Below are 24,809 nucleotides of genomic sequence, written 5' to 3' on the forward strand. Positions count from 1 at the left end.
AAATTCCACTCCTCTCTTGGTCTTTGGCACACTGCTATGATTTTTTTTCTCTTCCCTTCAGACAGTTTCACCTTCAGTAGTATGCACCTTCTTAGGATGCCTTAGCTTTCTTTCAAGGTGCTTTTACCACCAAGCCAGGGCTTCCTTTTCATGTAGATTCTTGTCTTAGTTAGCATTGTCCTCTTGCATTGATATTGCTGAGTGTACTTAGTCCTGTACATCAACGATAGCATTACATTCCCACTGAACTGATAGAAAGCTGGCAGGAATGTTGGTGTATGCGGTGGTGAATGAAGTGTCTAATTTTAGTGTGTGTGTGCATCACCCCCACCCCCCCCCCACACACACACATTTTCTTCTTAGGAGGCCCAAAGACGTGCCGCTGCTGCCCTCGTTGGACTACGAGAAGCTGAAGAGGGATCTGGCCAATGGGTCGGATCGGCTCAAGGCGCTCCTGCTGCAGGCGCTGCGCTGGGTTAGTCTGGAGTCAGCCTCAAACACTCCCAGGCCCGAAGCCCAAATGAATCAAATCACTTTAGTAACCCTGAGAGACACCAGTGCTCTGATTGTGGTGCCAGGCCCACCCAGGATGAGTCATTGTAATCATGATTGGTCATTGATTTACTCATTAGTGTAGTTCAGACCACACTTAGATGCAGGCCCGGGATGGGTAATCGGGAGAATCAAGAAAATTCCCGTTGGGCCGCTTCACTTCTGAGCCGGTCGAGGGAAAAAATATTGACATTTGTCACGTTAGTCTATCTTCTCTTAAAGTAGCCTATACATGACACCACTCCACATTCTGTGCATGACACCGTTGCCTCTGCATGGGTTGTAGCCTATGTGAGGGAGTTCTCCCCTCCCAAAAAGAGTTGGTTGGGTCCCTATAGTATATATAAAAAAGTTTTCTCAGATACGGATAGCTGGACCGGCCCTACTGTAGCCATAAGCGTCAGGAAGGATGGATGGTAGTGGTAAAGTGGTAAAGAGAAATAGCCTATAGTCAATGATTATTAGCAATGTAATTGGGCTAATAATGGACGTTGTAGTGTTGTCAAGCTATTCGCAAGCACATTAAATGACTTAAAATAGTAGCCTTTTGTATCCGATTCATAGACTTTGCAGTATGCAAATATTGATAACAAAACTGAAGCTTGATCTGTGTAGGCCTATCCGGTAAAAAGTGTAGCCTCTGAGCAGCAGATCAACCAGTCGACCACTGAAAAGGATGAGCCCGAAATTAGTGATGAGGAGGCCATTACTACAGGGACAAGTAGAGAGGATAAATTAAAGTTATTTAATGTAAGAAAGAGCAATTATGCTACATGATAAACCTATATGCCTTGTTTGCTCAAAAGTGGGTGTAGTAAAGTAGTAGGCTAAAGCACCAAACAACAGTATAGCCTACCAATGCAAAAAACATGTAGCCTAAACATTAGTTCAATATGCCTCTTTGTGGAAGTGTGGGATAGGCTACATGTCAAAGGCTTTCTTTCTTTCTTTCTTTCTTTCTGTTTTTATTAACTTGTGGAATATTTTCTGTTAACTTCTCAGTTGAAGTGAATTATTATATAACCTTTACACATTTGTTGAACCATGGTACTAATAAAAACTACAGGATAGTAAGAGCTGAAATGTTACTTCATTTATCCAATTTCCACCACCATGGAAAACATGGGCCGGTCTTGGACCTGAAACTCCTGGCCTGAAAAGTGGCCCCACTCCGGCCCTGCTTAGAAGTCTGCTGTTATTGATCAGATTGTCTCATTACCTATGCTATGAATCGCTATGGTATTTTTCACTTCAGTTTCTGAAGTATTCAGTTGTCAAGTATTTATGATGTAGAGAGAGACTTTGTGCTAATTTCTTCATCACTAATTGTGCTGTCTGTCTTTGGGACTGTGTGTGTGTGTGTGGGGGGGGGGCTTGTTTGGATTTTTCAGAGGCTGACTCGGTCTGTCCACGGTGAGCAGCGTGACACCGTCCTTCAGGCCTTCATCAGTAATGACCTCCTGGAGCGCGTCAGCCGAAGCAGCAGCAGCTCCAGAAAGGTACACAGCTCCCTATGACCTTGCTCTTGCTCCTCCTCCACCTCCAGGCCATATCTGCCAGCCAGGTACACGACACGGTGACTGAGCAGACACCCCTGCTCACCTACTCCCTATTCGATTCAAGTATCGCCAGAAATGCATGTAGATCAAGAACTCTTTTCTGAGACAACCCAAAAGAGCAGCATGCAGCCCTTGCCCGTGAGTTCCTTCTCTCGTCACTTAGATCATTGGGTGATCATCTTGAGTCTGGTGCAGAGGGCACATGGCTGTGCTGCAGTTCAGTTTTTCACAGGGACATGGAAGTGAAGTAGTTTGGACATAAATGTGTCAACTGAGTTCCACTCAATGTATTGAGATCAGGGTTCCCACGGATCATGGAATTTCTGGAATATCATGGAATTTTACAGTCTATTCCAGACATGAAAACTCAGGGAATTTTATAATTTTTGGGGCATAGTCATGGATTATCAGGGAATTTTGTTGTAGCAGTTTAAAATTTACTTGCCAAAATACATGAATACAAATATATTTCCAAGCAGAATTGGTGTATATCTGGTTATTAGCTTTACTGCTAGCTTATAGCCCAACTTTGTTGTTTATTAAATACCTATTTATTCATCTACCGCTCTAAAAAAGTAAAAGATTCTTGAACGCTATGCAGGTGCTCTGAAATCATTTATCGGTATATTGTACTATTCATTATACAGTCAAGTCATGGAAATTCAGGTTTTTTGTCAGGGAAAGTCAGGGAAAAGTCATGGAATTTTACATTTGACTTAGAGTGGGAACCCTGTGAGATCTCTACAATCTTTTTTATCTGAGGGCTTTCATATGTATTTTACACTGCGTCCCGTGAAATAAAACGCTGGGTGAAACTGGCTTTACCACCGGGGGACTAGTCATCCCAACACCACATAAATGTAAGCCCTGACAAACAACAAAATCACACTTCACCATCTGAGGTCAGATAGGGTCACTTGTCTTCAGTAACTACAGATTTTTGGAAGGAAAACTGAAAGAACCATCTCTGGTTATATGATTCGCCAGCTCAGAGGATTCTGACATCTTCTTTGTGTTGGTGTTTATTTCCCTTTGTATTTATGCCTCTTCACGTTTAGTAATCTGCACATGGCCTGAAGCAGCGATGTCAAAAGGGGCGTTTTGTAAGATAAATGTCTCAGCCTATTGTCACTGTTCTCTTTGCCACACAGCAGGTAATCCATATGGGACACTTTAGCAGTCTAACGTTTACATAGCTTTCAATACCATACAATAGACAGGGGTATAAGCACAGTAATTGGATGTAGTCTTTACTTAGCCACTCTCCTTTTGGACTATGAGATAAGATAAGTGTCCTTAAATATTATTTTAAATGCAATGAAAATGAATGTCTTGAAAAATGACAGATCCCAAATGCATTTCTTTACACTTTCTTACAGTGCAACGCTGGAAGTAGTTGAGGTCAGGTTAAGCGCTGTGGCAAATCGTGGCTTTTCTCTTCTGAGGCCCTGAGGCCCATTACCTCAGTTGACTTGGGATAAGCTCCTTGGGTAGTCAATGAGACTGCACCGCTGCCACTATTCCAATGTGTTACATAAGTCTGTGAAACGTAAAGAACATCAAACAATGCAAACTATTTCTACACATCTTGTGCCACAAGGTTGTCTTATATTACCAGTAGTGTCTGTGACACGTCATGTGACATTTAGAACACTTGAAAAATGTTTCAAATTTAAACATCCATCTGTCAAACTGACGCTTCACATACATGTTAAGCACTGTAATGAGCAAACAGCAGGCTTGTTGAAAATGCATTTAACAGTGTTTAAACTTGTAAGTTGGTGTTTGTTATACCTTCAATTCTGACTGTTTTTGCAGAAGACCGTGCTTCACCTGATGAAATCAAAAAATGAGATTGTCCGTCAGTACATGGCCCGACTCATCAATGCTTTCGCCTCACTGTCAGATGGTAAGTCAATAACTGTGGATCAGGCAGCTCCTGAGCTGAGCTAGTCTCTATTCATTATTCATTTTGTAATATCCCTTTGATGTGGTTATAAGTGCTTAATAGGTTATCCAACCTGGGCTTGTTACAGGTATGATCAACTTTTCCCTTATAAAAATGGAAAGCTCTGTTGTAGTAGGTAGGTTTGTGATATTTACTGTTGATTTCATCAAATATGTCTCTTCCGCTCTCTAGGCCGAATGTACCTGTCTCAGATCCCCTCTCTGCTGAAGATTCTTCTGGACTCCATGAAGACGGAGGAGAAGGACTCGCTGACCAGGGAAAACCTCCTGGGAGCCTTACAGAAACTCAGCCTCAGGTCCCTAGCTCACATTCCCTCCACCAGCCGGGACCAAAGAGACATTTACCTGACCTATTCCTTCCCATGAACTGCATGTAACATGTTTGAAATGTGGTCAGAGCTACTAATAGCAGAAATGTAGTGCTTTCTTATTGCATGTTGATTTAGCCATTAAATCCATGGCGTGACTAAAGCTAGCAACATCACTTTGCTCAGTCACCATACCCTCTATGCTTTACTACTTCTCCTAGTGAGTCCTCCAATTCTGTCCATCTGGACTGAATAACGTCTTGATAAAGCTTTTTTTGTGATCTTCTGAGTGATCTATCTCTCTACTGTTAGAGAGATAGATAGATACTTTATTAATCCCCAGGGGAAATTCAAGGTCTCAGTATTTCCCCTGGGGATCAATAAAGTATCTATCTATCTATCTATCTATCTCTCTCTCTAACAGTACATGTCGAGTATCTCAGAATCAAGAAGGTTGAAGAATGAAGATCACTCAGAAGATCACAAAAAAAATAAAATAAATAATAATAATATATATATATAGTTCCTCTGTCTGATTGGCTCCTCACAGGCGAGCCCAGCAGACAGCCATGATCAGGGCTGGTCTGATTGGCTGGCTGGTGGACGAGCTCCATGACTCGGACTGCCTGACGGACTACACGCTGGAGTACGCGGTGGCCCTGCTCATGAACCTGTGCCTGCGCACACAAGGTAGACATGCTCTCTTTTTTACTGGCAGAGAAGTCACAAAGAGTTCACTGAGTGTTAATAACACACTGAGAAAGTGCAGACATGTCTTTTCAGGAGATGTTTGTGTCATCCAGAACAGAGCTGTAATATACTGCCACTAAGTTTGCATATTATTGCATCCTGTTTACACTAAGAGAGTCCGCATCATTGCCCATGGACAATCAGCTGGTTAAATTGTGCTGTGAGCACCTTGGGCCAATTACATTGCGTTTAAGTGTGCTATATAAATAAATGTGACTTGACTTTACTTAAATTCAACCCATGAGCTCACTGAACTCATTCAATTTAGTTTTGATATTGTTTATGTTATGTCTTTTAATGTCTGTGTTAAGTTGTCAAGTTCCCATTTTAAAATCCAAATGTCTAAAGTGTATTCGCCGTTGGTCAAATGTAGAGACCCTTACCAGCGATGTTTGTGCCCGCAGGCAAAAGGAAATGTGCTGAAAATGCCAAACATGTGCTGAAAGTTCTGACTGACCTCCTGGGACATGAGAACCACGAGGTGAATGCTGTGGTTTTATCCCTTAGGATGACCATGAAGGGGCACACCTGGTTGCATTGTGTCCACAGTGCTGTGGCCATATTTGTGTGTTTGTGTCTATCTGTCTGTGTGCATGAATCAGCATTTTCCAATTAATATTTGAGAATCCACTGCGCCTTAAAAGAATCCACGTCTGATGTCAATTTGCCTTGTTCACATCAAAGGTGGCCAATGGTGCATGCAGTCTATGTGTACAGTATGTGCTTTTATTTAAGAAAGAATAGGTAAACATTGTGGCGTGGGCTCACCCAAACCATGATCCACCTATTAAGATAGCATAAAGAAGTTATTCCTTGGCTGTAATCAGTATTTACACAGAAATTAATGAACACTTAAGATATTATTATAAAGCAGTTGTGTAATTTTTTTGTTGCAGATCCGGCCTTATGTGAACGGAGCCTTGTATAGCATACTGGGAATCTCTGCTGTTCGCGAGGCAGCCAGAGAAATGGTGAGTGTGTGTGTGTGTGTGTGTGGGTGTGTGTTTAAAGGGGAACTATGCAGTGTGTTTAGCTTAATTTACCTGAACACAGCTTTGTAGTCATTTGAATGCTTTTCTGGGGTGATTGGTGGCCGTTTCGCTTTCCCCTCTCGCTTCCCCCTGGCGTCTGTGAACAGAAAAACCAGCATTGCAACTTTGGGCCAGCAGCCCGCCGGACTCAGACACAGAAAGTCTCGCAGCCTCGCGATGTAAACATTGCTTTACAGCACTACACATACATACCAAGGCAGCGGCTAGTACAAGGTAGCGATGGAGTTTCTTAGACATTCGTCATGGCAGAGCCAGCGAAAAGAAGCAGAAAGCGAGTAAACCATTGTCAGAGGAACAGGGAAATAGGAAACGGCAGACTGACCGATTGAGGAGTATTGTAAAATGTATACGTTGAAGCTGTAGGGGGAGCTCTGCAAAGAAACCTGAAAAACTTTAAAGTAAAAAGTACAGACACCCACACAAATGAATATGCATGTTAACAGCAGGTATTGAAAGTTGTGGTGTATGTTTCCTCCTTTGTTGCATTTACAGAGCATGGAAGAGATCCTTTGTTGCTATAGCAAAGAAGAGAACCCAGAGCTCAACAGACAGATTGAGTTTATCATTAAACAGCTCAATTCAGGTAGGTCTCACCCAGTCACCATAACCACGACTACATACACAGACTAAGCAAAAATGTATTCCATCATCAAATGGATTCCCAATAACCGGTATACTATCTAATCAGCAGTCCTTGAAGGCAAACAACAGAACGTGCATCTTAGGTTTCACACCTTAAGTCTCTATTATTGTGTGAATAATGCACATTAGAGATAAGGCCTAAGGGTTTGTATCAAAGATATCATTGACTCTTTTGTGCTTTTAAGCTTATCCCCTCTTGAGATTTACCTTTAGTTTATATGAGGCCACTAATGTAGTGGTCACTCATGATAGGTCAGTGTTTGTATATTTAGTCTTTACCAGTGAACTATATAAATATAGTAGCCATTACAGATAGCACTGCTGCTCCAATTATATTTAAACAGTGTTGTGTGTGATATGTAGCCAGTAGCCAAATTGTTTCACACATTTTTGTGTTAAGCACAGTGCAGCTCTTTTGTACTTTTTTGCTAATTGTATTTTATTTATTTATTGTGTTCAATCATAAACTCAGTATGGTGTATGGACATTGTGGATTGAGTATCACCATTTTGCCCCTACTGGGGGTGAGCTTTACAAATGGTTTATCTTTGTTTTACTGATGCTGTGGTATCTCACGCTGACCTCCGCGTGCTCATGTCCTCAGTGGACGTAACGGAGGATGGGGCCGAGTCGGACGATGAAGAGGAGGAAGACGATGACGAGGTGAGGAAGGTGTCCGTGCCGTAGCACTCGAATGACAAAAGCCTCCACTTTATGGGCACGTTCTGTACCCTCCGCATGACCCACATCACTGGCCCCCTCAGACATAAGAGGGGGGAAGGTGAAGTAGGGATAAAGAGAGAGAGAGTGAGAGAGAGATAAACAGACCTTTTTCACTGTGACACCTCTGCCAAATGGGTTGATGGCAATCTCTCTACGGCACAGGTATTGGGTGTCACCCACCTGGAAGTTGGGTTTGGAGATTTGAGGAGGTACAAAACAAATAATAACAACACAACTACTACAACAATGGCCTGTCACTCAAAACCATGTGTATCTGTGTAGGTGCACACACTTGTGTGTACATTTGTGGTGTTTACTATTCAGAAATACTACCGTTCAGTACCATTATGTGCACCATTAATTTAACAAAATATTGACTAAGAACAAAGACAGAGTTTACTTAAAGACTGGAAAATAACCCCTGGGACTGCATGCCATCTTTACAGTATTGAAACAGAAGTTATAGGATTGCATGAAATGTTATTGTCCAACTTACCTATTATATAAGTGTTGTTCATTCTTACTAAATCAATTGCAATTGAGTCGGACTTATCTGACTTCTGTTATTTTGCTATTATTTAACTTTGGCCAGACCCTCTCCATTGTTGCTGCTCGGTGAGACATACCAGGCTCTTAATTCGTTTCAAATCTCTGTTTGTACAGGAGGATGCAATGGAGGCAGATCTGGACAAGGAGGAAGTGCTCCAGCCACAGCCAAAAGAACTTTCCGGAGAGTCCTTGCTCACAACAGAGTACCTGGGGGTAGGACAGCTGGTTGTAAAAATTATATTTACGCTCACAACACTCATGCATAGGAAAATGTATTTTCACTGTTGCACAAAAGTTGAACAAGTTAAATGTGAATCATTTTAAATCAGCTAAGGAGATTCTTAAACTATATTTAAACTCCTTATCTAATTCTTAAAATCTAATCGAAAATTCTTATCCAACAGAATGTAGTCAGTGTTTGTGGCAAATGACCTGTTAAACTATGTAGGCCCAATGCCAGCTTTACACTGACCGCAACCTGTGGGGTAACGTAAGAGAAAATTGAATTAAATAAGTCACACATTAATAGGCTGAAGTAGATATTTACCATCATAAAGCAAGCATGACAGCCTAGGGATGAAACACAGAGACAGGGAGTGATGTTAAATTTCTGTTTTCTCTGATTGATTACCTTAATATCCTATTATAGAATGTTCTGTGAAATATTTACCTAACAGTCTGACTCCTCAGGCTTCTCAGTGGATGTAACATGAGGAGATATGTGACCAAGAATTTGGAATTTTCTAGATCATGACCAACATGGTGAAGGCAAAGAGGAGGTCCGGTCCGCCTGCAGGCCACAGCATGGACGAACCCTTACAACGGCCAGTGACACCAAGTTCGCATCGAAACACAATGTAAAAGCACACACACACACACACACACACACATTAGGGGTGTAAAGGTGCACCTATTTGTACCAAAGTTACAGGATGTAAGGTTCAATACAGTTGTGAACCAAATGTGCTGAATGCATTAATCAATAAACAGGCTTTTTTGTGCGCAGACCATGTTTCAAATTTGAGTTTTCACACAAACATACAAGGTGGCAGACCGTATGTCTGTTTACTTAATTAACACCAAAAAACATTTAACACCTTTTCAAAATACTATTCCAGTTCAATTGTCAGCATATTAGCTTACAGGCTTACTGTATCGACTTCAACACAGTGACTTCAACACAGGGGTACGCACCAAATTGGGATTTTTGTGTACCGTTACACCCTTAACTCACACAGATACGCACACTGAGTGACACACCCTTTGACAGTGATATCAGTGTACATACACAGATGAACAATGTTCTTTCACTGGTGCACTTAAATGTCAAACGTATTGTCCTACTCAAACACCTGGGAAAGTCATCCTGCAATACAACCTTACAAGACCACAAGCACACAGACCAGCATAGTATGGGTGTGTTAAAAACGCAATACAGTAGCACTGTAATGCTCCCTCTTAACATATATTATTAAAATGCTTGTGTCAGTAACAAGCATCTGCATTTCATCCATTGCTTCTAAATTACTGTAAGAACCAAACTGAAAGAGCTCTGTTTTATTATACAATATGTAACTGAATGGTCATAATATATCTTGTCTGGCCAAGGACAGTTGAGATTGGCAGGAAACCCTGTTGTCCGATCAGTGCATTTTAGTCACGAGATATTGTGTGGATTGATGTTGGGAAAGTGGAGGTGGCACTCCACCTCCATCAGTTTACACCTTTGGCTTCAATTAAGATAACAGGTGTTTCAGTCTGATTTCCCCACATCAGGCTTGTTCCTGCTGTGACGGCCAAAAGCGACTCTCTGAAGTTACTGTAGATAATAACTAACAGGTGTTCCAGTCTGATTTCCCCGCATCAGGCTTAATCCTGCTGTGACTGGCCAAGAGCGGCTCTCTCAAGTTACTGTAGATAATAACTGACCACTCTCTGTGTGGACAAAAGGTGTTGAAATAAGACCCTTTGACTATCCTCAGACTATTTCGCGAATCATGACGTCGTTACTGGTAGCATAATTCAGATGTGTCCTATTCCCAGTGACACTGTGATTCCCATCCTCTATGAGTGCCACACTGCAGCTCAAAAACACACAGAGACACACACACATACTGACTAAGTTATCCTTTAAATGGCCAGCGGAAACAGCAGTGACCCATATAAAACAGCACAGGAATATGTGATCTGGCTGAATGGCACTAATCTATTTTTGGTCGCGCTCTTAGGTTAGTTCTGCCTCTCTGAGTCTTGTGAAAGAAGCCCAGCTGCCGAAGCCACAGTGAACCATTACAGTTGGCATGGAAATGCATTCCCACCTATTGTAATGGGTCATTTAATCTTATCGCTCCACTATGTCTCACCTCAACAAAAGGCAGATAAAGGACCTGGTCTGGCATACTTTGCCTCTGCTGGAATATCGGGAATGCACCTCACATTTTGGAGACACAAAGCATATACCGTTAACACACCTTAAGGAAGCAAATATCGGAAGGTATCACCACTGGAATGGTGTCCACTCTTGTGCGGTATCTGAGGCATGTTTAGGTATCCCTTTTTAGGGTCCTTGTTATGAGCACTTATGAGTCATAAATCTGTCAGGTAAGAGCATGTGGTGCCATATCCAAAATGTGGTGTCAAATCCGAACAATGAGAACCTCGGTCCTCTGTCTCGGATTCCCCTGGTCATTGTCAGCCACTGGTTTCATTGAGTCAATGGGAGGAACAATAACTGAGTTTATGAGCCCTTTGTGGAGCGCCAGGGATTGTTATGATGCCTGTATTTTTCGCCCATGAAAAGGCTGTAGAGGAGGCACACAGAGACAGATTCTGAGAAGTTTGAGCTGGACAGGCTCCATGCTCAGAAAGAGTTCAGGATCTGATGCTCAGGCAGCATGAGCTCATAATTGCCAAGATAGAGGTTGAGAATTAGGCTGCCGGTGTCCTATGTTGAACCACTTTCTCCCCAAACAGAAGGCCAGTGATGCATGCAAAGTGAGTGGAGATGTTTCCATAGAACTCTAGTGGTGATACTACCTGAAATGGAAAACCACATTTCTGATGTGTGTGTATAGTCAAGCTAGCTGCCTTGACTGTTTTGTAGGAATCCTTTACAACAAAATTTGGTACATTTACATTCGCTCACACATCAAAACCGTTTTTATCAACTGAATGGGTCTCCAAACATGTTGGAACTGTACTGGAAAACAGACTATCTCTCTCTCTCTCTCTCTCTCCAGAGATTCCCGGCGAGAAGGAGACTATCCTCTCAGCCGAGAGAGCCTCCCCCTGTCCAGGTACGACTCCCGTCCCCCTACGAGAAGTGGCAGCCGACCTAGCACCTCCGATTCGCTGCATCGCACCTTAGGTACGTCAGCACTCCTGTAACACATCACACTCTATACCTATACCTCTAGACACACACCTGTCCTCCCACAACATACTTTTCCTCCACACATCTTGGTGCAATACAACATAGCTTCACACACCCCTCACCAAACACTTCATGCCCACCTCAACACACCACACCTCCACCAGACATCTCACCCCAAAGCATCTCCCAACACTCCTCCAGACTACCTACGACACTTCACTCTCACCATTCACACCCCACATCACCCTCAGTCCCTCACATCTCACATCTCACACCTCACCATTCCAACACAGCACTCCTCTCCCAGTAGAGCTGTGTATCTGTGGACTTGACACTGAACAAGAGCATGTTCATTTTGTTTGCAGCACAAATATAAGCATGTGTTTTCTTATACATTTGGGGAAGAAGTCAGCTCTCTGGTTTTTCAGATTACAGTCCCAAACACATCCTGTTCATTCATGGCAGGCCTATATGCATGCAAGGTGGTCATTTTAGAAGATTTTAGGAGTCTAGACTCAGAGAAAGCAAACGGTCAGTCAGTAACTGTTGGGAGAGTATGACTGGGAAAATATGCAAAATGAATATTGTATTGTTTTTCAGTATGGTGGTAGTGTAACCTCACCAGTTCCTTTTCACTTTTTTCTGTAGCAGGACTTTAATATCCGTCTGTTAGAGTTGGAACTTGCCGGAATAAGCCTTTCTTCATAGTTTGCATTTTTCTTTCTTTCTGTCTGGACATCTTTTGATGTCCAGAGCCCCTAGGTTAGGCAGTTCCTGAAACTGGACTTCAGAAAGAATTTGTTTTGCCACTCCCTCTGCTCACTTCCTTGCATGGCACTGAATAAGCAGTTTCCCCTTGCAAAACGCAGCTGACCGTTTCAGTGGACAGAGGTCGTAAAAACACCGCACCACTGCAGTGTTTCCCACAAATTGTATTCTATTTGTGATGGTAGGTTTGCAGAATTAACTTGAATGCAACAGTTTTTAACAAATTAGCGCAGCGCGGTTATGCTAACCAGATTTAAGCACAATGTAGCACAACCTGGAAAATCATTGTGTGGTGGTCAATGTTGATATTGTGGTGGGCCGCCACAAATAAGTCAATGTATGGAAAACACTGCACTGTAGGGATCGCCTCACTCCTCTATATGCTCTCTTCTCCTCTATTCCTCTGCTCCTCTTGCATCTGTCTGTGGGCTTTTATCTAAAGTGCATGTGAGGTGTAGGGCAAACAGCTGATGACGGCCAGGAAGCGGATGAAGGAAGTTTAGGGAAAGTGCCAAATAGACACGTGCCACAGCTCCACCACATTCAAGAAGAGACAGGAAGCGGTGAGAGAAAGTGCTAGAAAGAGAAAAAGAGTAGATTGTAAATTGGAATTCAATCAATTTAGCAGACGCTTCTATCCAAAACGACACAGACTTGCAACGGCGGGTTTGAGAACTGAACCCAGGCTAAGGCTTGTCAGTCGTCGACGTTATCGCTCCACCACAACCATATAGAAGCTGAATATGTCCGATGTGTTTACTGAATTAATGCACTGTTTTATTATGTAGCCTATATGAAGCACTTATCCTTGATTTTGGATGTTATCGCTCCACCACAACCATATAGAAGCTGAATATGTCCGATGTGTTTACTGAATTAATGCACTGTTTTATTTTGTAGCCTATATGAAGCACTTATCCTTGATTTTGGATGTTATCGCTCCACCACAACCATATAGAAGCTGAATATGTCCGATGTGTTTACTGAATTAATGCACTGTTTTATTATGTAGCCTATATGAAGCACTTATCCTTGATTTTGGATAGTGCCCCTTCGGTTGCTTTGCCGACTCATGTTAGTGCTCGATCTCATTTAAAGGGCGGCTTCTTCTCTGCCTTTATAATTGGTGCTACATTCTGTTCCCGCTTGCCTTTGAGCTTATGACATTGACATAGCTGTAGTCCTCGAGGGCACTTGACACTCTTGCATGAAGATGAACCGGGCTCAGGCTTCTAGCAGTGCTGTGTGTGTGTTAATGGTGTCAGGGGGGTGAGGAGTGTGTCTGTGTGTTTGCCTGCTGTGCCTGTGAGAAGTGTTCAACTCAGTGTAGAGTGGCATGTTTTTCTACCTAGTGTCACTTTATCTGACCAAGGTCTGGCCAATCAGATCATTTTCCATATCTGTGCAAATAAAGTTGAAAACCAACAGTAACATCATGCGAGCATCTTTGGCACTTCAGGGAAACCACCTGGATATGCCTGGTCAGACCTGGTCAGGCTCACGCAAATTTGGCAGCTGTTTCTATCCTAAAGCCACACAGTGTCTTTATTTGTCACAATTACAGTCATCCGCTGGATTGATAACATTCTCCTGCTCGAAGACATCAGTTCAGGCTGAATCGCAGCCTCTTCCTGAGTCTCTGCCTCTGAGGTCATGGTCTTTGTAACTTTGTCTGGATCCACAAGCACACACACACACACACACACACCCCACACACACACACCAACACACACACCTTCTTTTCTGTGTTACTCAGAGAGGATATAGTGGAGTAGGTGTTTGCTCGGTGTGTCTGTCTCTTGGGATGGATGGAGAGGCAGCCTCTCGTTGGTCTTTTCCCGGTCATGTGGCCCCACGAAGTAGGAAAGACAAGACCACACACAACACACACACACACACACACACACCTTCTTTTCTGTGTTACTTAGAGAGGATTTAGTGGAGCAGGTGTTTGCTCGGTGTGTCTGTCTCTTGGTATGGATGGAGAGGCAGCCTCTAGCTATGTCAGCTAGCCCCCTGGATACATCCAAGGGTGCCTGTGTGTGTTTCTGTGTGTGCCTGTCTGTGTGTATGTTGATCAGCATGTGTGACGTGTCATTGTGTGTTTCTTGTCTCCCTGCATGCAGTGTCTGAGTCGGAGTGCTGGCGCTCCTCCCAGGAGTCGGGGTTGGAGGGCTCAGTGGTGGGCCAACCTCCCCCACCGGCCACCAGCGAGAGCAACGGCCACGTCACCAGGTAAGACCAGCAGCACTATACACACACACAAACACACACATATATACACACACTTATGCATACGCATACGCATACGCATACGCATACACATACACATACACATACACATACACATACACATACACATACACACACATGCCCCAGACCATTGGCACCGGCAGCAGTAATCCTGTACGCACTGTGCGAATAAACAAATAGACAAATACAAATAGCTTGTGTAATGTCTTGATAGAGACATGCTTTGCGCACAATGTTTTTGCCTATGTTTGGGGCAAAGAGAGCAGACTTTCCCTGTTTCTCAGCGTAAGGGATAGCGAAAGCTGTCTGATGATTGTTGTAAACTTTGTCATGACGTGATAAACAGTTCTGGTGCTTAAAAACACAACCATTCATTCATATAAATCATTTAAGCGTAGTGCTCGTCATGAAAAGAAAACAGCAGCTTGATATTTTTCAGGCATTTTTATATTTTTAAAAGGCACACTGTTCTTAGCAGTGATGCTCAGTGGCGCCTGCAAGTGTACGGCCGTAGCCTACGCACTGTGCGTATCAGGCTAGTCAGCTACGAGAAGAGAGAGAATTTCCCCTTTGCGTATATTCACTCCAAGTTGGCCTATCATTACTTCCAATAGCGGAGTCCTGGAAATGTAGCCTGACGAGCCAGACCCACATTTAAATGTAGGGTCTGGGCACTCACCGTTCACAGTGCTCAGTCGGAGGGGCGGGATAATCGGTTGTCTTTCAAATTCCCTCTGCACGCAATAGGACAGCGCTGAGTTCCATGCGTTTTCTCACCAGCGGAGCTAGTTGGCTAGTTCAAACTTTTGCCATCTTAAAACAAGCTTAACTCGTGTCACACTGTTGGTCAACAACAACATCCATCTTCTTTGTTTTCAAGTAGCAGGGAATTCAAGCCAAACCGTTGCAACTCTGCCATCAATCATTATGTTAAGCCCGCCTAACGACTCTATACACGATTTGATTGGCCTGATAGAAGTTTAATTTTTCGAGCTCACAAGCCAACGGAGAGTTGCTAGACTAGCCCTGGCAGCAAATTTTATTTGCTGCCGCTAGGGTGCGTCTAGATTTCTAGGCTACTGGAAATTACATGATGACCCGACATGTAGGCTACACAGCTGGATTATCCTATACGCGCACGTGTTTTTATTGTTGATGTTTAGATGGAGAATGACCGGGCATGAGAAAAGAAAAAAAAGAGTGTAATTGCTGAATAGCAGCTGGGTAAACTTGGGTGTTCCTCCTCATGTTTGATGTCAACAAATAGCAATGTTAAGCTAATCAGTGACATGAGTAGCCCGAAATGTCACACAACCGAACCTAGGCTTATTGGCAAACGTTTAGCCTACAGTTCAGTGTTCAAATAAACAACAGTGTGTTAAAAAAAAGTGAATAAAGTGCAAAATCATTTTAAAATTTTTATTTCCCTATTCCAAATGTAAGTCCGCATTATTATTTACAGGAAGCAAAGAAAAGGAATTTAGTCTGTTAAAAAAATAATATTTTTCTCTTCAACCACAAACAGTTGACATAATCTGCATTTTTTCCATATTTAATCTCACTTTATATCACTGAACTAATATTTAGTTGCAGAACCATTGTTTTTGAGTGCTGCACATCTGTGTCCCATAGTCAACCAACTTCTGGCACGTATGAACAGGTATTTCTGCCCAGAATGAACAAACTACATTCTAACTCTGAATCTAAGATGACACCTAGGCTTGTTACTTTTTGTATTTGACTTGGTGTGCCAGGTTCCCAAGATTGCTAAGAATGGTGTCTTGCTTTGATTTTGGTCCAACCAAAAGTATCTCTGTTTTATCGTCATTTAGCAAAAAAATGTTGCTCATCCACTGATTAATGGAGGCAAAGCATGCGAGAAGGGAACAAAGGCCATCTGGGTTTGTTGGCTCCACAGAAATATGCAATTGGGTATCGTCTGCATAGCTGTGGAAGTTTACATTATGCTGACATAGCATATAGAGGGGGAAAAGCAGAGGACCAAGACAGCTCCCTTGGGCCACACCGAAGGGCAATTCATGTTTTACAGACACATGATCCCCTAGACTGACATAAAAAATCTCTGCCAGAAATGTAGGTTTGAAACCAGTTTTCAACCAACATTATCAGAGAGACCAACCCACTTCGCAACGCAGTAATATAGGCTACACTTGAGTTTGTGCGGTATTTGATAAGGGATGTCTAGGCATGACTAGGCTGATGACTAGGCTGAAGAAGGGCTTTCTGTTCCTGTTTATGTAAAGGTTTTACATATTGAAAGCATTTTAAATCAGCATTTTACCTGTGCATGTAATTGTATATTTCTTGTGTCTTTTGTGATTTTTGTACCCATGTGTATCTCTTGTGTCTTTGGTCTGTATGCAGAGTATCCTTTGTTTATCCTTGAATGGTAAGAATTTGATGGGAGCCTGTCTAGACCTTTTGTTTATCCCCCGGTGTGATTCTCTATTGTATACACTAGGTGGGCAAGGATGGGGGGCTTTCACACTTCCCATTGTCACGTATGGCTGCTAGCATTTGGCCATGTGTAAGTTGGGGTGCTCCTACTTAACGACCGCTTTGGAGGATGAGCCCTCGAGTTAGAACAACAGATCCCCCCACCCCCCACCCCCCTTTGTTTGTAACATACTTAAAGTTTAGGATTTTCGTATAAGCTAGAGATACTGGTGAATCCTTTGGTTGAAGCTTGTCTCTCTCCCTTGATGCGCAAAGAATACAGACTGTTTACCGATTGACCTTCATCCTGACTGAGTTTCAAGATAACTTTGGTACTAGGAAAATGACCAATAATAAGCTCAATAAGTATACACTGCATGTTAGGCTAGCCTACATTAACTAAGTGTTTACAAAACGTATGACACCCAACCCGCTTATTTTTGTAAATAAGCAGGTCTGGTATCATTTTGTCTAATTAATATGGAACTATACGCACTATGGAATACAACACTAGCGGCGCCCCTGCCCCAGACACACACACACACACGAACGTTCCTGTCTTGGATGTACACACACACACACAGTTGCAGACTTATAACCATTGATGCAACCTTTCTAAATGCCCACACAGCCCAGGCTGGCTGCCTGTCGCTATGGTGTCAGACAAGGGAGCTGCCACGTGATGCGGTGTGATATTCCTCACCGAGGGTGACATACCCACCACAGAATGTACAGGGCTCTGTGAGAGCTGGAGCCTCTACTGTCTCTTTCTCTTTCACTGTCTTTGTATCTCCACTGTATGTCTGTCTGTCTGTCTGTCTGTCTCTCTCTCTCTTTATATCTCACTCCCCATCTCTCCCTCTTGCCCTTTGTCTGTTCTGTCTCTGTCTTTCTTCCTGCCTGTCTGCTATCTGCATCTCGGCCTCTGTCTCTGTGTCTCCGCTGTCACTTTTACTCCCTATCGATCTAATTGTGTCCTCTCTCTCGTTCTCTCTTTCATTCTGCCATGTCTCTCTCTCCTTCTCTTTCTCTCTCCTTCACTCTCCTCAAGAGAGACATTCATCTTAAAGCCTTGCAGGAGTGGTTCTACATATGGGAGGGGCCCTGTGTGTGTGTGTGTGTGTGTGTGTGTGTGTGTGTGTGTGTGTGTGTGTGTGTGTGTGTGTGTGTGTGTGTGTGTGTGTGTGTGCGTGCGTGCGCGCAGTTCTGACTCAACACCATCACTGGCCTGCCTGTGACATGCTCTCAAACCAGCCACGCAACAAAGGGCTCGATTCAGGGCACGCTATACCCCCTCACCCTCCACCCACACACACAAAAAAACACACACACACACACACACATAACCTCCACCCTCCTGGCAGAACCTGACTCCAGGAGCCCTGCTGCAGTAATGAGGCCCGGAGACAGGGCTTTAATTAAATGTGGCCCAGCACAGGAACGCGGGTCTTCTTTAAAGAATGTATACCGCTCCATGATCTCCATTGGCCCCTTCCCTCTTCTCCCCAGCGTCTTGAGCTTCTTCTTTAAAGCGCCATATCTGTGTCTGTCTTGAAGTGACATTTTTATTAGTCTTCAAAAACATCTCCTGGCTGCAAGTAGGAAAAGATGGATGACTTCCTCTACTTTTCTCCAGCCAGGTTATCAGTGAAGGCAATTGTGCTGAGCCACTGATCTCTCTTATCTTTCTCTCTCTGTCTCTCTCTTTTTTTCCCAGTGACTCCATCCCTGCATTTGCAAGCCGGCCCAAGATTCCACGCACGCCTGACACTGACGTGGGCCTCAAGCGGCACTCCCCCCTCCTGGTCCCCCAGTTCTCCCAGAGTGAGCCCCAGCAGAGCAGCCGGCCCAGCTCATCAGGCTCTGCTGCACGGAGCCACCGACTCAGTGAGTCTCTAACACACACACACACACGCACACACGCATGTGGGGATGCACAAATGCACATATAAATAAGCCTGCACATTCATATACATATCCATTCAGTCAGTTCATAAAGTATTCGCCCGTTTGCACACACATATGAGATTCACACAAAATGCTTTCCACTAATGCTCATATAGGGTTGGTGAAGGATATACCCACAGTTGTGGTTTGGCTGTAGACACGAGACCGGAGGCCGAGTGCCAGGGGTAACCATAGTCGTGGGAATATCCTTTACCAACACCACAATATTGCCAATATACAACAGTTCTGCTTACAACTAATCAAGTTTAAAGACATCAAATTGTGTTCTCTGTCGTTCATTTAGATTTTGTTCTTCCTGCGCCCCAAAAAATCCAATCAATAGTCTTGGTATCTACTGTTGCCAAGCAACAGTAAATGTCACTCTGCAGCCAAGTCGAGTGAGAGATGGGAACAATCATTTGTATACCTGCTTGTCCTTATGTTACATGTTAATCTGAACATTCAACCTACTTAATTTCTCACTGACATTTCAACTGTCAAATGTGACGTTATGAAATTGCTGCTTTCTGGCTTTGAATGAATGGAACATTCACTTTGGACAATTCAATGCAAAATGCGGAACTTTTAGCTGTAAAGAGTCTCAGTGGGGATGTCCTGAGATTATTGCCACTCATGGTGACTCATGGAATGCCTCTCGTCCGATCAGAAATTAAATGTACGCTATGCAGGGGTGCGTTTCCCAAAAGCATAGTTGCTAACTAATTTAGGATTAACAGGTTATTAGCAACTATGCTTTTGGGTTAGCAGGTTAGCAACTATGCTTTATGCTTTTGGGTTAGCAGGTTAGCAACTATGCTTTTGGGTTAGCAGGTTAGCAACTATGCTTTTGGGTTAGCAGGTTAGCAACTATGCTTTTGGGTTAGCAGGTTAGCAACTATGCTTTTGGGTTAGCAGGTTAGCAACTATGCTTTTGGGTTAGCAGGTTAGCAACTATGCTTTTGGGTTAGCAGGTTAGCAACTATGCTTTTGGGTTAGCAGGTTAGCAACTATGCTTTTGGGTTAGCAGGTTAGCAACTATGCTTTTGGGTTAGCAGGTTAGCAACTATGCTTTTGGGTTAGCAGGTTAGCAACTATGCTTTTGGGTTAGCAGGTTAGCAACTATGCTTTTGGGTTAGCAGGTTAGCAACTATGCTTTTGGGTTAGCAGGTTAGCAACTATGCTTTTGGGTTAGCAGGTTAGCAACTATGCTTTTGGGTTAGCAGGTTAGCAACTATGCTTTTGGGTTAGCAGGTTAGCAACTATGCTTTTGGGTTAGCAGGTTAGCAACTATGCTTTTGGGTTAGCAGGTTAGCAACTATGCTTTTGGGTTAGCAGGTTAGCAACTATGCTTTTGGGTTAGCAGGTTAGCAACTATGCTTTTGGGTTAGCAGGTTAGCAACTATGCTTTTGGGTTAGCAGGTTAGCAACTATGCTTTTGGGTTAGCAGGTTAGCAACTATGCTTTTGGGTTAGCAGGTTAGCAACTATGCTTTTGGGTTAGCAGGTTAGCAACTATGCTTTTGGGTTAGCAGGTTAGTAACCATGCTTTTGGGTTAGCAGGTTAGCAACTATGCTTTTGGGTTAGCAGGTTAGCAACTATGCTTTTGGGTTAGCAGGTTAGCAACTATGCTTTTGGGTTAGCAGGTTAGCAACTATGCTTTTGGGTTAGCAGGTTAGCAACTATGCTTTTGGGTTAGCAGGTTAGCAACTATGCTTTTGGGTTAGCAGGTTAGCAACTATGCTTTTGGGTTAGCAGGTTAGCAACTATGCTTTTGGGTTAGCAGGTTAGCAACTATGCTTTTGGGTTAGCAGGTTAGCAACTATGCTTTTGGGTTAGCAGGTTAGCAACTATGCTTTTGGGTTAGCAGGTTAGCAACTATGCTTTTGGGTTAGCAGGTTAGCAACTATGCTTTTGGGTTAGCAGGTTAGCAACTATGCTTTTGGGTTAGCAGGTTAGCAACTATGCTTTTGGGTTAGCAGGTTAGCAACTATGCTTTTGGGTTAGCAGGTTAGCAACTATGCTTTTGGGTTAGCAGGTTAGCAACTATGCTTTTGGGTTAGCAGGTTAGCAACTATGCTTTTGGGTTAGCAGGTTAGCAACTATGCTTTTGGGTTAGCAGGTTAGCAACTATGCTTTTGGGTTAGCAGGTTAGCAACTATGCTTTTGGGTTAGCAGGTTAGCAACTATGCTTTTGGGTTAGCAGGTTAGCAACTATGCTTTTGGGTTAGCAGGTTAGCAACTATGCTTTTGGGTTAGCAGGTTAGCAACTATGCTTTTGGGTTAGCTCCACTACTGGGTCTATTCTCCGCACTTTGCAAAGAGATGGTAGCTGACCAAAAGGCTGTACTGTTTCACAGCGAGGCAAGGTGGCTTTCCCGAGGTAAAGTGCTGTCGCGCGTGTTTGAGCTCCGAGTCGCCTCTTCTTGGAGGAAGAGCGCATGTTTGAATCTGCAAGCACGTTCACTAATGAACATTTCTTGACGAAGCTGGCCTATCTTAGCGATATATTTGATATATCTTAGCGATACATTTGAGTTAAATGTCCAGTTACAAGGCAAAGACAAGCACCTACCTCACCTAGCAAATAAGATACTGCATTCACCAAAAAAACTTGAGGTATGGGACAGGCGCCTCGATCGCGACAGCATTATGCCTTTGAGATTTCTGAGCGAAATCGCTGAAACGTCTGATTCGGGGGCCACTCTTGTGATCCCATGTGTTAAACAGTAGGCCTACATCACATCCCTGCAAAGTTTATTTCAAAAATATTTCCCAACCAGCAGTGCTCAGTATGACTGGATTATGGATCCATTTAATGCAGCATGTTGGTATTTCATTGAATATATTGTACAATGCTGTAAAATGGCCTATGCTTCCTAATATGTTGCTGGAAAACAGAAAGATGTGTGTTATTATTTATTTATTTATTATTATATCTGCAGCACCAGCTGCTTTTAACTCTGTTTAAGAGGATATATTTAGAACTTGTCATTATTTCAATAAATTTGACAATTTTAAGCTTGACCTACCACTTTCTTAGAGCGATGAGGGACAGGTGGGGCTCGAGAATGCCCCCTTGATCAAAGTGGGAATGAAAGAAAACGTTTGAGAACCACTGATCTAAGGAGTGACTCAGAAAGTCACGCAGACAACTGTCACTCTCAAGACACTAACTTATAGCTGTCTCACTCCCAGGGTACTAAGCTACACAATAACATAATGGGAATTTGTTGTCTAGCTCATTGGTTCCTTATACCTTATAGCTTAGGAAAGCTAACAGCTTTCTATAAGGATCTAGTTTGTTAACTACCACAGTCACGAGTTGGGTCGCGATAGTCTGTCATTTTTAAAAAGTGGGTCTCCAGAAAAAAAGTTTGAGAAACACTGGGTTAACACACTGTTGTATAACTTGCCTTCAAAGGTGACTATTTTTTAATAATACCACTCAAAATAATGCATGACATACTGTCAGAGACCAAACCTTGTGTATACCCTAGTATACACACCCATCCTATTGATCCCCATAGTAATGTCCTGTAGTTGTTAGCTTTCTCCCTGATTACACTAGCCAACTATTTACATTAGAAAAACGTCATCTGAGCTCAGGAAAAAAGAAAGCCCCAAGAGATTCTTCTCTTTCATCGTACTGTGTAGCTCACACAGTGGTCTGGTCCCCACAGAAGTGGTGATGACATCACTTTCCCTCTCTACTGACTTTATTGCATTTGAGAATGATTACCTCTGGTCCAGGCCTAAGAAGCCTGACCGGAAAGCCCATTACATTAGGCTAATGTACAGACAGATGGTGCCCCCACAATATGTTTAAGAATCATTACGCTGAGTAAACTTGTGTAGCCTGGCTCTTTATCTCTCCAGTAAGGTCTAGGCTGAGTCCAGTGAGAACACTCTCCAAGGGGGCCTTGTTGAGATAAAACCTGTATTTGCTTTAAGAGTGGAGTCAGACGCCTTGAGACACTGTAAAATTGAATAGTAATCAAACGTGGGTGCCATGTGGCTGTGAAGTATTAGAGGAGCACTCTGAACTCTTCAGATGGAGGTTTGCCTATAGAGTTAACGGACCATACATTTGCGGTTGGAAAGTGCTGCATTTGCTAGCTAAATAATGCTTGCCTGTCTATTCGCGTTATCAATGACACTTACTGGTGATGATATGATTGCTTTATGTCAACTTTTTAGCTTTGTAGATACCTTATCGCCCTGGGTGGCCTGTACACGTGATTGTAAATGTTACAGTTGTATAATTGTAAAACACTTAGAATTCACCTGTTCTGATTGACATCCCACTCTATAACAAGGCCCCATAACATCTTATGCTGGATTCAGGCCCAGGGTCAATTTATAATATATGGTATATCGTACCGCACCGCCCCGTACCCCCCAAAATGCACACACACACACACACACACACTCACTCACTCCTCTTTTCCCCTCTTTGTTCCTCTGCTCTTCAGGCAGCCTGTCGAATAGGAAGTGAAAAGATCTCTTTCACCAGGGGGAGGCCTATCTCCAGAGGAGCATCCAGCTTCCTGTAACAGCATCCGCACCTCTTATCACAGTCAGCCCAACCGAGAATCCTCCAGAGCCAGCGAGGGAGAGGGAGCAGGAGCACGGTGAGAACAATGACCAGGATTGTGGCCCCCCTCGCTGCTTTCAACCCCGCCACAGAAGGACTCCTGTAACACAACACGCTCCAGCAATAATCACAACAAGCACTTTTTCTCCTCCTCCCCTCTCTCTCTCTCTCTCTCTCTATTTATCTCTTTCTCTCTTTCTCTATCTCCCTCACTTCCACAACCTGCCTCTTCATCAGTGAGCCCTGTCTGGGCGCCCAACACCTTTCTCCCCTTGTTCTCCTGAGACAATGGTTTACATAGAGTGTTAATCCCTTACTGACATACGTGACCTTCCTCCAGATTGAATTTGAAGTCCCCTTATTTGCTCAGCTGATGATTTTTAACGATATGAATTATTGCCATATTGAGTGCAGTGATTTGTAGTGTTTTGTTTACATGGTAGTGGTGTTTTTGGACCATCCAAGTCCATCCATTTGTGTTGGCTGAAGCTGGTACTTTTTGCTCACTCATGGATTTTGAAATACTCTCAGGTGTCAATAAAGCTTCGTCTTTATATCAGCCGTTCTGAGCCAGGCTGCATTTTCTGTACAATATATTTTTCTCTGTCTGTTTCTCCTTCTTTAATGGCTCCCTCTTCAAGCCTGTGATTGACCTTCAAGCCTGTGACAGGTGCAGCAGAGTGTAGCATTTGATTGCTCTGAAGTGAAAGAGATTGGCTCCTTCTTTGATGTGCTCATGTTTCTTTAGCTGCCTCGCTCGCTTAATTGCTGTATGACCAAATAGCTGGAGACATGAAGGACTCCTGTAGGCTTGATGGGTTTCATTAAGAATTAAGAATATCCACTGTAATGGTAATATACACTCCATCATCATTAGCTTGAAACACAGGCATACATTTCATTTGAGAGCAAATTAGACATATTTGTTTTCCATTGAGTTTGACTGAAGTTTCCATTATTGCTTATGCGACCTGTGCTTTTTGATCAATGTGGTGAATGGACTGAAAGGATTTGGTCAACTCTTTCATGTCCAAGATTGCACTACTGGTGTAGTAGTGGTCACTGCATTTACAAAAGGAGACACTCTCTCTCATACTGTATGATTGTTACAGTATCATTTTTGTTTACAGTGCAAAATATTAATCCCACCATGGGTTTGTAGATGCACAGTGTAGCTAGCTGCAATGACTGTACAGGCATATCAATGCACTTTTAATAGACTTTAGAGGTACTGCTTAACATGTGACCATGTATTTTACCAGCCACAATGTCTGCTATTTTTGTATAGGTACAATAAAGATTTTAATAAACACA

The 24,809-nt window shown here is 43.1% G+C and overlaps 1 protein-coding gene across 3 annotated transcripts in view; it reads left to right on the plus strand.

Annotated features, from left to right (window-relative positions):
- LOC125300898 (lisH domain-containing protein ARMC9) overlaps positions 1-24,809 on the plus strand; it is a 33,037-nt gene extending 8,228 nt beyond the window's left edge. For all 3 annotated transcript variants that reach the window (XM_048253062.1, XM_048253061.1, XM_048253064.1), the window contains 15 exons: positions 364-475; positions 1,944-2,051; positions 3,930-4,020; positions 4,252-4,375; positions 4,938-5,077; positions 5,542-5,618; positions 6,034-6,108; positions 6,682-6,772; positions 7,436-7,494; positions 8,218-8,316; positions 8,851-8,960; positions 11,343-11,470; positions 14,371-14,479; positions 18,672-18,841; positions 23,374-24,809. In XM_048253062.1, the coding sequence (XP_048109019.1) occupies positions 364-475; positions 1,944-2,051; positions 3,930-4,020; positions 4,252-4,375; positions 4,938-5,077; positions 5,542-5,618; positions 6,034-6,108; positions 6,682-6,772; positions 7,436-7,494; positions 8,218-8,316; positions 8,851-8,960; positions 11,343-11,470; positions 14,371-14,479; positions 18,672-18,841; positions 23,374-23,396 (1,516 nt within the window). In that variant the 3' untranslated portion in view covers positions 23,397-24,809. The remainder of the gene's footprint in view (positions 1-363; positions 476-1,943; positions 2,052-3,929; positions 4,021-4,251; positions 4,376-4,937; positions 5,078-5,541; positions 5,619-6,033; positions 6,109-6,681; positions 6,773-7,435; positions 7,495-8,217; positions 8,317-8,850; positions 8,961-11,342; positions 11,471-14,370; positions 14,480-18,671; positions 18,842-23,373) is intronic.

The sequence above is a fragment of the Alosa alosa genome, chromosome 9, assembly GCF_017589495.1.
Source record: "Alosa alosa isolate M-15738 ecotype Scorff River chromosome 9, AALO_Geno_1.1, whole genome shotgun sequence".
NCBI lineage: Eukaryota > Metazoa > Chordata > Actinopteri > Clupeiformes > Clupeidae > Alosa > Alosa alosa.